General features: G+C 40.8%; 1 protein-coding gene across 1 annotated transcript; it reads right to left on the bottom strand.

Annotated features, from left to right (window-relative positions):
- Positions 1–657: 657 nt before the first annotated feature.
- On the bottom strand, positions 658–15,633 carry ARF4 (ARF GTPase 4). Its single transcript, XM_089522205.1, has 6 exons — positions 15,212–15,633; positions 7,581–7,661; positions 6,771–6,880; positions 3,967–4,038; positions 3,449–3,574; positions 658–1,595 (listed from the first exon to the last, which is right to left on the bottom strand). Exons 1-6 carry the CDS (start codon positions 15,276–15,278, stop codon positions 1,509–1,511), a joined length of 543 nt encoding a protein of 180 aa, XP_089378331.1. The 5' UTR covers positions 15,279–15,633; the 3' UTR covers positions 658–1,508.
- Between the last annotated feature and the right edge of the window lie 1,002 nt (positions 15,634–16,635).

The following is a 16,635-nucleotide window of genomic DNA, read 5'->3' as shown; positions in this document are numbered from 1 at the left end:
ATACCATGATTGTTCTAAAGCTAATGATCCACAGAAGATTTTAAAATCCTTTATTATGTCATACGCTGTCTCAAGAGAAAACAGGTATTCAGAAAATCCCATGTGGCACTCAAAAATTAATTCAGTAAATTTCACATATTAAGATTCCAGGGCAGCATTTCCAAAGATGACTGGGGATAAATGAGTTCAAAGTAATCAGAAAATAGATTTTAGAAAATGGTTTATCTGAGTGAAGAAGTGATTTTTCCAACCCAAGCCACATTAGATTAGATGGTGTCAAAAATACAAATGTGAAACACAGGAATTACTGTTCTGTCAAACTAAGAATGAAACACACATTTTCTGGGCAGTTTGTACTTTATTACAATTTTAACCTGTTAGTATTCTCATATCTGGACATCTTAAAGGGATTTAGATTTACAGCTTCAAAACACTTTTACAGGATTTTTAGTCTTGAAGATAAACCAGTTACACTGTACACAAGTTTAACTGCCCATCTTGATTTTTTGCCAAATTCAAAACAATTCAAAGGCTATTCAGATTTGTATTTGTGTTCCAAGGTACAGAAAAAAACTCCCGTTTATTGAAAAAGAATCTGTCACACATTCATATTATCAGTTCCACAAACTTAAGATTCAAGGAGCATACACAAAGCTATACATCTGTATCATCTTTATTAGGAATAATTCTGAATAGGTTATGAAGAAATTAATCCATTGAGTCTGAAGAATTTCAAAAGTCTGCCTTCATGAAGATATGTTCACCAATAAACAATTAAACTTTAGCAGAACTATTATACACTGGGCAAAACAGGCTGATACCAAAAAGCAACATGCAATAAAAAAAATACAATATAAAGGAAGACAATCTGCTGAATATTAAAAACTTCAAGGAGCTTGGTGCACGAAGCACAGAAGTATTCTACCAACCAGATTCAGTTGACACAAGGCAAAAGTGGGTCAACAGAATCCAAGGGGTTAATAAAATGTTCCTCAGCGCAGAAGATCTCAATAGTGTTTTAGACCATTTCCCCAACAAAACATATTAGGAAGGTTGTTGTTTTTTTAACAAGGAAGAGAAATAAATATGAATGGAATGCTAGATTAACTCAGCAGAGTGTCTTACGGAATGAAATAATATCAGTAACTTAAAGAAAGGGTGAAAATCTTTTAAAACATACTTAATTTAATTGGGGCTCAAGAAGCATTCAAACAGATTTCAAAAGTCACAACTATATTCAGGCATTTAGGCTAACAATAGAAGTAAAAATCAGAAGATACACTTTTTTCCAAATTAAGGAGTTTTTTTAACCCAAGCTTATTGTTACCTTGGCAACATGTAGCTGGGTGAACAATAATTGGCAACAAAATAAGTCAAAAAGCTGTAATATCCTGCCCAAACCAGTTCCAGATACTGTATAGTAACCAAGATGCAAACTAATTTTGATGTAACAAGCCTAGACCACTTATATCAAACATGTCCCTGGTGTGAAAGTCATCCAGTTTCAGTTAGCGCTTTGATAGCTCATTTGACAGCCAGTCAAGTCCCTCATACAGACCAGTTCCTTGTGTAGCACAGGTAGCTTGAACATACCACTGTGGAGAAGGAAGAAGTGAAACATTTAATTTCATTACAATCCATCTTTTAAAATACTACAACCTGTTGAAATTGCTATGTACCATTGAGAAAGTATTTCCAGGCCATCTATTATATAACAAAACTTAAAATGTCTGTATTGCAAACAGGCTTCCAAAACACAGAATGGTCTCCTTAGCCAAGAAAGAGGTGGGCTCACGGATTACAGGGCTACACAGAGGCAACTTTTATCTGAAAGCTCAAATAAAAAGCTCCTGTCACATAGCAAAAAGAATAAGTAGCAAGATAATGCAGCTGCTTAGACAGAAACACACAGGCATGATATTATTTCACCCCAGGGGTGGGCAACTATCTGACTATCATCAGCAACACACAGCCTTCATAAGACTTTAGATGGGTGCACACCCCCACCCACAACAGATCAACCTGATCCCCCCCCCAATGTTTTTACTCAACACGCACCCCTTAACCCTCTAGGGGCAATTCTGCCATATGAAAGGTAGAGGCTGCTCTGTTTTAGGCCCAGGTGAGTAAAAAGGAAATTTCATCCCCCCCCCCTTTTTTTTTTTTGTTAACTGTGTTCAAGTTGACTTCCAACACATGGCAACTCTATGAATGAGAGACTTCCAAGTCATCCTAACCTCAACCGTCCTGCTCAGGTCCTGTAGACTCATTCCCATGGCTTCTCTGATTGAGTCTTTCCATCTGTAATGCAGTCTGCCTCTTTCCCTATAGCCTAATACTTTCCCAAGCATTATAGTCTTTTCTAGTGAATCCTTTCTTCTCACGATATAGCCAAAATACAAGAACCTCGGTTGTTGACAACCACAGTTATTCTTTGCTGCCAGGCAGAATTCAGGCCTGATCTGCTCTAGGACCCATCCATTGGTCTTTTTAGCAGTCCATGGTATTCTCAGAATTCTTCCCCATCTCAAATGATTTCTTCCCCCCCCCCCCCTATCGGCTTTCCTACTGTCCAGCTTACACAACCATACACAGAAATGGAAAATATGATGACAAAGACAATCCTAACTTTGGTACTGTATTTAATGATATATCTTTATACTTCAGGATGTTCTTTCCTTCATAGCTGGGCTTCCAAATTTTAGTCTTCTAATTACTTGACTGCAATATCCACTCTGATTGATGACTGAACCCACATATTGAAAATCCTGAACTATTTTGATGTCTTCATCTTCTACTTTAAAATTATGTAGCTCATCTGTGGTCATGATTTTGTTTTCTTGATGTTCAGCTGTAAATATGCCTTTGCACTTTCTGCCCTGACCTTCTGCAATAATCTTTACACATTGCTGATATTTTCTGCTACTATTATGGTGTCCTTTTTACCTATAAGGTAGCTTTTCATATATCCTGATACGGCACTTCAGCCAGACAAAGGTAGTACAACAGTAATTTCCCCAAAAATGTAGGGATAAAGGAACAGTACCAGAGGAGTCATTAATTTAAACTACAAGTTTTCAAGATTTAATACTAAAACAGAGAAACTCAGAATAGATCTGTGAGTAGACAGATACTCCTAATAGGAGCAATCCCTCTAATTTTCTGAATAAGATGCAAATAGTTCCCCAACCTTCACAAGCTGTTTATAAGATCAGACAAACTAAATCAGGGATAAGGAACATGTGGGCCTCCCCCTGTTCCTGGGTTGCAATTTCCATCAACACTATTAGCTACGCATGCCATGGCTGAAGGGAGTTGGCAAATCAATAACATCTGAAAGACTATCCACTCATTCCCCTTGCACTAAATATATCAGAAAAAGAACACTAAATATCAGCATGTTGTTCACAGAGAAGGCTGAGTGAATACCGACAACTTCAGTACTTACAGTTCTGTTACGCAGGGACTGAAGGCCTAGTTTATCTGTCATTTCACTGATTGCCATGGCATTTGGCAAGTCTTGTTTGTTTGCAAAGAGAAGGAGCACTGCATCTCTCAATTCGTCTTCCTGAAGCTGAAAGAAGAAAATCCCTCAATTTACAGCTGCTATAATCAAAACTGCAAATTAAGAAAATAGGGCTGGATACAGTTCTTCTGCATTCCCGCCTAAATAGTTTTCAGTACCTGATTCGGTAATCATCAGTTCACCTAAGTAGCTCAGACAAGACTGAGCATGCTAAATTATAGTGACAGCTCCAAGAAGGGTTTTAATGAAACTCAACAACGACAAATAAAATTCAGGAAAGTATAATCTTACACGTTCAGGGCACAACATTGAAATTGGATATCTTGTACTTGGTTTTCCTGTGGGATCTGCTACTTTAGTAAATTCCCTCCCCTCTTCTATCTGTGGAAAACTCAGCTGGCAAATGATGCATGGATTCATGTTAAAAACAAGAGATTTACCATTTTCTGCAGTTCTTCTGCGGCTTCCTGGATTCTTTCTCTGTCATTGCTATCTACCACAAAAATGAGACCCTGAAAATAATTTATTAGACAAGCTTGATGAGAAACAGATATGCAATACTATTCAAATAAATTCTAATGTCACCACTGCCAAAATAAAGTAACTTTATCTTGATCCAGGACACATTGTAGTGTGAACACAGGCAAAAAAATGAAGTATCATGATACTTTGATACTCCTGACTTCAAAAATTGAAGTTCCATATGAGCTATTCTATCATAATGGACCACCACTACAGGGAAGTTGGGAAGGTCATCAATACTATATATTGTTGATGACTCTGGAGACCAGGGTTTGAATCCCTGCTCTAGCCTTGGGCAAGTCACACTCTCTCAACCTCAGAGGAAGACTTGGACATCCCCACAAATCTTGCCAAGAAAAATCCTGGGATAAGTTGTCTTGGGGTCGTCATAAGTTGAAAATAACATAGAAGGAACATAACAACAGCCTTCCAGATCCCAAAGTTTGCCCGGCCCTTTGTTATACAGATATGAATTTATTGTTGAAGAAACTTTTCCCCAGCAAAGTACAGGCTTAGAGGTGAATCCCATGCTGTGTTTAGTTATGTTTCATTCCTGTTTCCTACTACTTTTGCTCTTAAATAGTCTTGCGGTTTCATTGCTCATATTTTCTCACTAAATCACAGGGGAAAGTAGTTTACTGTCTGGTTGAATGCATACAGGACAAATTGCATCTGTAACTTGGGACAATGGGTGAAAGACAAGATGGCCTACAAATCCCCATCCTCAAGCACCCAGAAGTTGATAAGAACTAAACTGCAGGGATGTGGTGTTCTAGTTGATTTTTTACTCTAGCCCAACCCAAAGATCTGCATCTTGACTAAAATGTGTCTGAAAAGGACAAAATAAACATAGCTCATAAATGTGACCTGCCTGTGGTCCAAAACACAATGCATAAATAATCCAGTTTGAGACCACTTTAACTGCCCTGGCTCAATGCTAGGGAATTTGGGAACTGTAGTTTTGTGAGACATTTAACCTTCCGTATCAGAGAGCTCTGGTGCCACAATAACTACAAATCAGGGCAATTAAAGCATTCTCAAACTGGATTATTTTTGTAGTATGTTTTTGATCTCTGTTACATATGGAAGACTATTAATGTTACTTTCTATATCACTTTATAGCAAAAGGACTCCTGAAACAGCATAAAGAACAATTAAAACATATTAAAAGCAAGAGAAAAAAGTGAAGACTGAGTAAGTTACAATCAATTTACATAGCAGTAAAGAAGCAGAGTGGGGGACACCAACATCCTAAGTTTCCTAAAATGCTAGTTGGAATAGTCTTCACTATCTGCTGAAAAACCAAGCAGAAGGGAGACACACACACCTCTTAACTTGGTTATAAATCATTTGGAATTAGAGAAGAGGTAGGTGGCCAAGTCTGCTGATTATTTAGGGTAGTTAGAATGAAAACTGGACATTAAAATGGCAAATCAGATCCAAAACCAGCAAGTATAAAATGATGCACACTGAGAAAATCCTACTTCATATATACAATTATGGTATCTGATCTGACAGAAACAGACCAAGAAAGAAATCTTGGGGATGTTATGAAGAGCTTAATAAAGATATAGATTCAGTGTATATCACTGTGAAAAGACAAATTCTATACTGTGTCATTAAAAAAAATTGAAAAGAAAACTATGATGTGACTACACTTGGAAAACTGATACAATTCTGGTCATTTCCACCTCAAATGAGATACTGGCCTGTTACAGACTGCCAAAATAAAGCTGCTTCGGGTCTCTTTGGTGATATGCTATTTAAATGATGCATGGGTCCTAAGAGTCCGGAGGTCGCGCCAAAGCCACACTCCATTCCTAAGCACTGGAGTGCAGCTTTGGTGCAGCTTCCGGATTCTTAGGACCCATGTATCATTTAAATAGCATATCTCCAAACAGACCCGAAGCAGCTTTATTTTGGCAGTCTGTAACAGGCCACTGTAAACTTGGAAAAGGTGCAGTTAAACCTGATGTCATGTAAAACTTGGGCTACAGGAATAGAAATAACCTGACAGATTATTCACTTTTAAATGGGAAAACTGTCTTCCTGAATATTATGTATACTACTTCAGTATACTCCTGCTCTTTGTTGCTTGGCCCAAAAGAAACATCCTTTATTAGTTTTGTTTGGTGAACTGGTTACGACCCCTCTCCTCTAACAAGCATTTTTCTCATGCCATACATGCTTAGCTAAAATTCATATCCAATTTCTGTAATATGCTGCCTGTAGGCTGCCCTGAAGGATTATCAGGAAATACCAGCTAATTCAGAACTGTGCAGCTCATTTACTAAAGAGGAAGAGTTGTATACACCTCTGTCATTAATTCTGGCACGTTGTTGGTAGTTTCCTTCTAACCTCAATTCCAGATGAGAATTTTTTAAAGCTATCAAGCCCTAAAATTTTGAGCCCTTTGTACCTAACAGAATACTTCCTCCCTCCCCCTGTGTGACCCTACCAAGACTGGAGGGAAATGCCTTGTCTGAGTTCTGTACTAAGTTTGTATCTATGTACTGTTTTAAACATTTTTATCTATGCAGTGTTGCCTTGGGGCCCCTGGAAGGCTGATGACATACAAATGCCTTAAATAAATAAAATAAATTATCCCTGAAAGCACAATAGATAGCAACACAGTGGAGACTTATTAGGGGATATACCTTTATATCAGTGTATTAAAAAGAGGGTTAAAGATATTTTGCTTGGCAAATGTCTGAAGACGTACCTGTGTGTTCTGAAAATAATGCCTCCAGAGTGGTCTAATTTTATCTTGACCACCAACATCCCAAACAGTGAAACAGATGTTTTTATATTCTACTGTTTCCACATTAAAACCTGGAGAGAAGGTAACAAATTATTATTATGACAATGTAGACCACTGAGCATCTGATGTTGTAGCCTTGTTTAAGGTTGATTTTTATGAGCCCAATCACCAGTGACCAGATGCATAACAACTGGGGAGGGCATCTCATTTTCTAGGGAGTGTCATATAAATCAATTGAACAGAAAATAATCTCTACTGTTTGATTTGTTCATTTAGTCATGGTTTGAGTTCTAAAAATCACCAGTATTTATAGAACTGTTTAACAAAACAAGAGTCATCTGTATAAGAATATCTGTTGGTTTTCATTTGTACACCAGTTCTGGTTTCTGCAGGATTCTTTTACCAGACTATCATTATAGACAGAGGAACATAATGGTCTTGGAAACAACTAAATGCCAGACATTATTAAAACCTTATAGTTTATGGCATTCTAGACATACATAGCTTAATATTATGGCATTACATTGGTTTCAGGATGGACTTGTTTTTTTGTCTTTGCTACCATGCAAGCATCTCCCTCTCATGAAGGTTTGTGAGCCTGGCCACGTGTATCATATGCATCACAAGGACAGTATGGGAAGAAATACTAGAAATTTCTATCCTATGGCAAACTGTTCTAATTACTTTAGTTCACAAACATCACCTTTAAAAAAGTTAACAAGATTGATGTTTTCAGAAGAACATTTACAAAATATATCTTTATTTTCTTACCAATTGTAGGAATTGTAGTGACAATCTCTCCTAGCTTCAGCTTATACAGAATTGTGGTTTTTCCAGCAGCATCCAAACCAACTAGAAACATGAATGATATTATTAGTTTAATACAAACCTTGGCCTTCACAAAATATTTACCAAAAATATGTAAGAAGGATTCTTACAGTTCTAAACCTGTTTAAAAATATACTTTCTACCCTGAAAAACATTAAACCATTTCTCAGACATGGCTCAGATATATATACATATACATACACACACTCACCAAGACATAAAACCAAACCTTCCCTCCTGTTCTTCTATTATCTCACTGGTTTTCCTGAGCCAACCCATACAAGAGCTAATGATTTTTATTCATCCATCCATTTTATGCCCCTGATCAAATATGGCTGTTTAGAACAGGTTTTCAGTATAGATCTCCATAGGTACCAGTAGTTCAACTGCCATTTCCACCTCTTATATTTTGATTCAAATATACTTTTCTCAAAACCCTTTTGATGTTATTGTGGATCTCTCACCATTTTAAGCATTTTAATGTTTTGCAGAAATACAGTCGGAGGGCCAGAATCATGCTGGGGGGGGGGGGGGATAGTTCCAGTAGCTTCCTTAATATAAGGCCAAAGAACCCAGAGTGTGTTGACAATTAATGTAACATAGAGCAATTAATATCTGAGAGATGTTAACATTTGGAAAACAGGAGAAAGAAAACCCAGTGTCTCCATTTCACTCAGTTCAATAGCAAACTCTATGATGAGTCAAAATTGCTGTGTGGCCAATACCAGGTAATTTAGAAACAAGAGACAGCTTATCAGCAAACACAGAGTAATTGCAAGTAGAGTTCCAAGTATCCCAATGAGCATGCACTTTATATCAAGGGAATGTAAAAAATAAAAAAATAAAAAAGGGGGGGGGGGTAAAGAAAATAAGGAAGAGGAAAGAGAGGATACTGGAGTAATGCATGGCTAGCTAGTATAGCAGCATTGTTTTTTAAGATGACAATCTACTGCAATAGTTTATTGCAGATCCCCCTTGTCATAATTTGTTCTAGCTATTTCTCCAACAAACCCTCGGCCTTTGAACATTCAGAATAGCAATAATGAAAGTATGCCTGATAGCCACACCTCCATCTGCCCCTTTTACAGCCAGATTGGGGCTGTGGCAACCGCATGCTGCAGACCCAATCTGGCCTTTGTAGGGCGCAAAACAGAGCCGCAAAAAGCGGCTCATTCTTGTGCCTTGCAAAGTGCAACAGCAGCTGGGCCGTGGCTTTATGGTGCTCCTTTGGTGTTGCATTGTGTGGACACAGCACCAGAGGAGCACCTTAAAGCTGTGCACTGTGTGGTGCAATGTGGCATCACGCCACCGCAAGGTCAGAGCTGGGGCATGTGTCATGTAGACGCCATGCTCTGACTCTGTCCCCAAGCCAGCCCTTTAAGGCCAGTTTGCACAGCCTCAAAGTTATTCCCAACATTCATGTTTTTACTCTCCAAAAGCTAAGAAAACCAGGAAAGGGAGCCTCATACAGCTACTGCAGAATTTGCATCTGAACAAGAACCTTAGTCTATATTTGCAGCTGTTACCATAAAGCTCAAATTTACATGATTTGTCTTGTATGGTTGCAAACTAAGATTTGCTAGCCAGATCTCTCCAGAACAACATATTATTAACTCATTCCAAGTTCAGAAACTAATTTGCTTTCTTCTCCCAACCATAAAGTCAGTTTTTATATCCAAATAGTAATCAGATGACAATTTTCTATGAGTTAGTTAAAAATGCACTCTTAGAATTCATGTCTAACTGGTACAGCAGAGCACAATGTATCTCCTTTATTCAATCATTTTGGATTTAAAATCATTACAACTGTTTAATCCTTATTTTAGGAGACATTAAAATGCAAAGTCTGACCTAGAAAAAATAAACTTGAAGCAGCATTATACAATTTAGCCACTGCATAAATTATGAATACACTATGGGCCTGAACACAAACTCAATAAATAAAATTCCCATTAAAATAATGTTTCCTAAGGAATTAAAACTTAAAAACACCAAGAACTTTGGCCCCACTCAACACAGCTTCAGTTGCTTGAATGATAAGACTATATTATGTGATCTTACACATTGAAATTAGCTTTCTTTTTTGTATTTCTGTATTTTAGAAATACTGCCAAGCATATTTCACATGATGTTTAGCAATGCTGCGATTCTGAAAAAATTGTCCTCCGCCTGTGGCTTGAGACCTGGACCAAAATCAGGTGGAGATGTTTTGCAGAATCCTATAGAGAAGCTTCTGAGGAAAACAAGGGGCTTCAAGGAAAAGAAGGGATTGGAAAATTCCCTTCCACTCGAGATCCTTGGCAATTAGGCATAAGACACCGGGCTATTAATGTTTTTAATCATGGAGAATACCGATTGACCAAAGTCCTCTCCTGCAGGGGAATGGCACCTGCTCAAACTATGCCCCCAGGCAATAGGCCATTCCAGGCTATGGAAGGTTACTCAGAAACTGAATTCTGGGTGTGAACAAGACACAGCCAAGCTGTTATGCCAAATGGTAGTACTCTATATACAGGGCGCTGCATCTACACATGAAAAGGTTATGCATTTAGGACTTAAATGAATAGAGGTTTATAAGATACATTCAAATCTGAGTGTGGCCAGTTGTAATGCATTCATTTTACTTTCCTGCTTTTCCAGGTTAATGGTGTTGTATGGAGGAGGAGACTAAAATGTGTTAGTTTAATGATCTTTGATGTGCCAAGAAATCAAAAGTATTTTTATTAACTTTGTTTTGTGTTTGTTTGGTCACTTTGGCCAAAGAAGGTTTATAAGAGAAAAAAATAATATGCAAATCCACAATCTAATTTTCAGCTGCCTTATACACACTTAATTGCACAGTCCAAAAACAATGTTTTATATAGAAGACTCTTCCCATCTGATGTGGTGATTTGGTTCCTGGTCTCCGGGTGGACAAGAAAAAACATGGATGGTTGTGCCCCATATTATTCAGTGGGCCCATGTCCAGCTCAGTGCATCTATGCACACACACACCACCACCACTGAATAATATGGTCTGTGGCAATCCGGGGATGGTTCACTAGCCCACTGATGCAGTGTGTCCATTGTAGCATCTTAATATGTGTCAAAAGTCTGGAAATTCAAATTAGTACTCAAAGCACTAACGGTGAAGAAACTGGATATATGTTTCTTTTTTAAAAAGCTACCATAACTAAGAAGTGAAAGTATGGCTCTGCAACAAAAGATTAATTTAGTAACTTATGGACAACTTATGTAATGTCCTATGGAAAAAACATGAGCTACAGTCAATATGGAGACACCAGGCTTCCATCTTGTTTTTTGCTTCAAAGTGTGTATCTAAGTGAACTGTAACACACAGCTGTGTGGGCTGAGTTAGAGCCAAGAAAAAAGACAAACTAAAAAAGTGTCTGACAAAGGATGTTTGACCTTAGTAGCCAAATATGATTTTATTAGCAAAGAAGACCATAGTCAAAATACCTCTGAGGAGTGCCTTTCTTTATATGCAGCAAGTGGCAGCCTGCCCCCTTGCAGAGTTAAAGAAAAAGACCAACAATGCAGGTGGCATTAATCTCATCATCCTAAATCAGTTCAAGTCTCTTTCTGAAAAATTAGCATGCTAGAGACAGTTGTTACCTTCTTTTTGAAGACATCCATGCCAGATTTTTCTGCCTTCCCTATAACAGTTCATCTTAACAAGTTAGGTTTTTTTCCCTGTTGCTATATCTTTTTATAGCCCCCAGAGACACAAGGAGTTGCTTTCCCCCTCTCCCTTTTTCTGGTGTGGAAAAGGGGGAGTAAGAGATCCCTAAATTCCAAGTGAATCTGGGTAATGGGGGGGGGGGGGGGGAGAGGGTGCTGAGAATATCAAAAGGGATACTTTAAGTTCCCAGTTAGCTTTTGACATCCAGTCAGTTAATCCATTCACAGAGCAAACCTGCAGTGACACATGTAAGTCTTGCTGGAGAAGTATTTGGAATGAATATTTTCTTAGGGTGAGTGACACAGCCTGGAGTTAGCTACTAGTGCTCTGTTCCAGAATGACAGTGCTGAAGACAGGAACAGCAGGGGTTTTGTGATAGAGGCAGTTTTGCACACAGGGAGGGAAACAAACAAACTGAGGAGCAATGGAGAAAAACTGAAAGTGATGTGGCAATGCCTCACTCCCCTTAGAACAGCACTAAATTTATGCCACGACTAAATTTACGCCAAGTAGGCTTTAATGCTTGACCTTTGAAGACATTATCCTAGAAACATACAGAAAATAATAGAACATATATCAGTTTTCTGAAAATCTGCTTACATTAATAGTATTCAGAAAATGTCAAAAACTGACATTCAATCTCTCTTATGCACATCCAGATTTGTGAACTGAAGAAGTTTAATTCTTTCAAACATTCTGAAATCTAAAATTACTAGGAGGAAGAGCAACAGATGTTTATAGCCACAATCAGAAAGATACATCTGTGTGTTTTCTTCACATAATGTATGTTTTGTAACCATAATCCATTTCAGGTCTCTCACTAGCTTCAGTAGGACTATGAAGCAAAGTCAAAAGAAGCGATTGATCAAGGAAAGATCCCTTGTGCATTATGTAAAAGTAAAGAATTCAGAAAATTCAGGGCTGTTTCTAGACTAAGAAACATAAGAAAATGACATGACACTTGTAACATTTCCTTAACTAAATGGGGGATGGGCAAGGGTAAGACATTCCTAGTTTCAAAACCAGAACTATGACTTCATGGGGTTATTGATTCAGCCACTGGGAACACACATGCTCCATTAAGTTTACTGCCCTAGAGAAACAGCATGCAAAACCAATGATATTTTGGAACAGTCACCATGTAATTAGGGCAAAATCCTAACCTAACTTTCAAAAGCTATCAGTTGCTCACAGTTAATCAATCTATATATATTTCAGTGACCTCCAGTGTTGATTTGTATAGTGCTGAACATTAGCTACATAAAATAAAAACAAAAACTCTTTCCATCTAATGTTAAAATTGCCACCAACAGGTGACATTCCCTGCTGAAGGCCCTGCCAGTCCCCTATGGACTACTACTGCTATGAAGCAATGTGGGTTTCTGCACAGCACAGATGGAGTTTGAGAGGATGAGAGAGATGAGGCGGGCATGAACATTCATTCAGTGGCCTCACAAGGTAACTTGCGAACAGTCTTGGAGAGCAACCTCTCTTTATGTTTTCACTGCAACTATTACTACAACTCACCTTGCCCGCTTGATTCGGAAGGAAAATGAAACTTTTGTGTTAGAAGTCAAAATGTTTTATGTGTTTAGAGTAGAGTAGAGTACACATACATATGTACATATATCATCTTAAATTGCATTAAGTAAAGCTGTAACTGTGTCTACTGTGTGGTCACTATTCCCAGTGTGAAAGCAAAATACAGAGGGCCCTTGGCTGAGGTTTGGTTCCAGGACCCCCTGTGGATACCAAAATCTGTGGATGCTCAACTCCCATCAAATACAATAGATAATAAAATGGTATCCGTTATATAAAATGGCAAAATCAAGGTTTTCTTTTTGGAATTTAGATATTTTTGAATCTGTGAATAAAAAATCCGTGGATAAGGAGGGCCGACTGTAACACCATTAATGAATTCAAAGACATAGCAGGTGGGCAAGGATATTCATTCAATGGTCTGGGAACAGTCTTAGGAGCTTATCGCAAGGACAAAAACCCGACTGCACCCTAATGAGATGCAGGTGGGAATTATCGCACATAATTCACCACCGATTCCATGGGGCAAGTGCAACCTGGCTGCATCCTGGGTCCCAGGCACGCTTTGGAGGCCACTTTTCAAAATCAGAAAGCTCCCAGATATGAAAATCAGCCTCTGAAGCATGCCTGGGACCAAGAATGCAGCCAGGTTGCACTTGCCTGGCAGAATTGGTGGTGAATTATGTGTGACAATTCCCGCCTGTATCGCTCAACCCGGCTGCATCCCAGTGAGGTGCAGTCAGGCTTTTTGTCCATGCGATAAGCTCCTTGGAGAGAAACCTCTCTTCACATTTTCATTGCAATTATCACTATAACTCACCTCACCCTCTTGATTAGGAAGGAAAATGAGACATTTGCATTAGAAATCAGAAACCTAGCTGTGCTAGTTTGGAAAGTCAGTATACAAAGGAGTCTTGTAGCACCCTTGAGACCAGGGTCCTCTTTTTCCAGGATATGTCCTACATTTCCACCTTCTGTCCAGGAGAAACTCCAAAGCATTCTCCATTCTGGGCATGACTAAGAAGCAGGAATTTACATTTCTACGAGTCCTTTTAGCTTTTATTGCGTCATGTCCTCCATTTCCCCAGAATGCCCTACATTTTTGCAGTGACTGGTTGTCCTCCTCTGTGGTTATGTGACCAAAAGGCTATCCTGTTTGAGACCCACTGAAAGAAAGAAGCGGGAAGCATGACCTTTCCTAGACTTGAGCCTATTTAATTATTATTATTATTATTTATATCCCACCCTTTCCCCAAAACTGGGACTTAGGTTAAAAACAATACAATTAAAAACACAGAGAAGTGTTACATCAAAAACATTAAATGAATTAAGCCTATGTCTGTGTGTGTCGGGGAGGACTGTTCATGTATTTGTACTCCCACGAGTGTGTTTTGATGGTTTTATAGTATTGTGGGTTATGTGTTTTGTATTTGAGCATGTCGTATCCCACCCTTGAACCTCGAGGAGAGGCAGAGGAAAGAAAGAATTATTATTGTTATTATTACTTTTTTAAAAGCACATGAAGCCCCACAACAACCAGGGAGACCCCAAAGGGCCAGGGCTCCTTTTCAAAAGGCAGGAAGAAGCAGCAGGCTGGGGAAGGAAGCCACATCCTGGAAGGCAGCCAGGAGCAGGAAGAGGAGGAGGAGGAGGAGGAGAAGGAAGAGCCCTGAGGCAGATGGAAGGCCACAGCAAGCCCCTCTGCCTTCTTAGACCCAGGGGAAGGAAGGAAGGAAGCAAGGGGGGCTCCAAGGCTCCCAGTTATCAGCATTATCACTATCATTCATGCTAGGAATACTAAATGCTGGGCATGAATCCTGGGCTTCCAGGTGACATGGCAGTTGGCCATTGGTATCCACTGCTTCTTTATCCACGGGTTCAATTATCCAGGGCTTGGAAAAGGTTCCAAACACACATATATATATATATATATATATATATATATATAATCCCCAAACAAACCTTGATCTTGCCATTTTATATAAGGGGCACCATTTTACTCTGCCGTTGCGCTTAAGGGGACTTGAGCATCCACGGATTCCGGCATCCACGGGGGGGGGGTCCTGGGACCAAATGTATCATTATTATTATTATTATTCCTGGGAGCCCCAAGGAGGAAGGGCCCCGAGGGGGCTCCAGGGGCCTCCCATCATCATCATCATCACCATCACCAATGTAGCCCTGGGAGCCTGGGGGCAGGGGCTCCTCCCAGGCCCAGCGGCCTTGCCTTTCCTTCCTCCCTCGGCCCTCTTTCCTGAGGCGGGCGGGGTCGCCGAGGGGGAAGAAGGAGAAGGAGAGAAGCCGAGGCCCCAGAAGCCCTCCCTCCCTCCCTCCTTCCCTTCCCTTCCCTCACCCATCAGGATGCGCATCTGCTTCTTGCCGAAGAGGCGCGAGAAGAGCGAGGAAATGGTGAGGCCCATGGCGAAGGCGAAGGCGACGGCAGCGGCAGCAGAGGCGGACTTGGGCCCGGTTCCTCCCTCCCTCCCTTCCTTCCTTCCTTCCTTCCTCCCTCTCGCTCGCTCGCTCGCTGGCCTGTCTCTCTGCCTCTGTCTCCTCCTCCTCCTCCCGGCTTCGGAGTCTGAGCGGAGGCCGAGGGGCCCTTCTCGCGGAGGGAGGGAGGGAGGGATAGCGCTAGGGCTGTAGTGCCGACGGCGAGCCTCCTTCGCTCTGCCTCGCTCTCCTCCTCCTCCTTCTTCCTCCGCTCGCTCTGCCACGTCACAGCCGCCCCGGCTCCAACGCGGACACAGGCGCGTCACGACCGCCACATCCTCAGCGCCGCGCTGGGAAGGAAGGAGGCCGCGCTACAGCTGCAGACTACAGCTCCCAGGCGCCACCGCGACGGCAGCCGCCTTCAGGGCTTAAGGGTGGGCTCCGCGAGGCGCGGCGGGAAACGTAGTCCCCGAGCGAGAGGAGGAGGAAGCCCTCCCCCCTCCCCGAAAGGAGCGCCGCGGAGTATGCTGGGAAATGTAGTAGCCTCGCCCTTCCCTCCACAGACACTTCGCTCTGTCTTGGAACTCCGCTTCCGCCGCTTCTAGATGCCGCAAGGGCTTCTGGGGGGCGTAGGCTACTCTAGGCAAGGCTGAGGCCTAGTCGCCTGTGTACTGAAAGGGTTTTGTAGGCCTAGCAGGTCCCATAAACAGGGGCCAAGGGGGTTCCTGGACTGTACCACTTCAGACTGCACTGGAGGGGGGCTCTTGCAGCTATGCTCCCATTTTGCCAGTGCTCCTCTCTCGTTTTTATTGGCTCCTGCTGCCTTTTGCATTTTTTGTGTTGTTGGATACTTTTAAAAAATGCATGAAGCTGTGAATATAGGAATCTTCCCTGCCTTCATGAGAGAAAAGCCTTGAAGGGTGTTGTTGTTCCATTGACTATTGGTTATTGATTATTTTAAAACCAAGATTTTAACCAGAATTCAGCAGGGAGACCAAGGAAACATAGGTCCAATACACACTGCAGAAATAACCCACTTTGAGACCGCTGTAACTGCCCTGGCTCAGTGCTAGGGAATCATGGGAAATGTAGTTTTTGTGAGACATTGAGCCTTCCTGTCAGAGAGAGCTCTAGTGCCACAATAAAGTACAGTTCCCAGGATTCCCTAGCGCTGAGGGAATACTGGAGGGAACTGGAGTGTTTAGACCCCAAAATTATATCCTAAGGGCTAAAATCTTTTTACCAATCCTGCCTCTCATACAATCCTAGAGTTGGAAGAGACCCCTAGAAGGGCCCTAATCCAGTCCAACTCCATTCTGCCATGCAGGAACTCTCAGTCAAAGCATC

The sequence above is a fragment of the Sceloporus occidentalis genome, unplaced genomic scaffold, assembly GCF_023333645.1.
Source record: "Sceloporus occidentalis isolate IW3139 unplaced genomic scaffold, rSceOcc1.0.p SCAF_1, whole genome shotgun sequence".
In the NCBI taxonomy this organism is placed as follows: domain Eukaryota; kingdom Metazoa; phylum Chordata; class Lepidosauria; order Squamata; family Phrynosomatidae; genus Sceloporus; species Sceloporus occidentalis.
The sequence above is the reverse complement of the archived record's forward strand: the minus strand, read 5'-3'. Positions and strand labels throughout refer to the sequence as shown.

Bases quoted from the DNA above. Each gene is read 5' to 3' on its own strand.
- ARF4 (XM_089522205.1), bottom strand. From the start codon at position 15,278: ATGGGCCTCACCATTTCCTCGCTCTTCTCGCGCCTCTTCGGCAAGAAG. The intron at 7,662-15,211 runs GTGAGGGAAGGG...TCATGTTTCTAG, and splicing joins GCAGATGCGCATCCTGATGG to TTGGTTTGGATGCTGCTGGA. The intron at 1,596-3,448 runs GTAAGTACTGAA...CCTTCTCCACAG, and splicing joins AGTCCCTGCGTAACAGAACT to TGGTATGTTCAAGCTACCTG.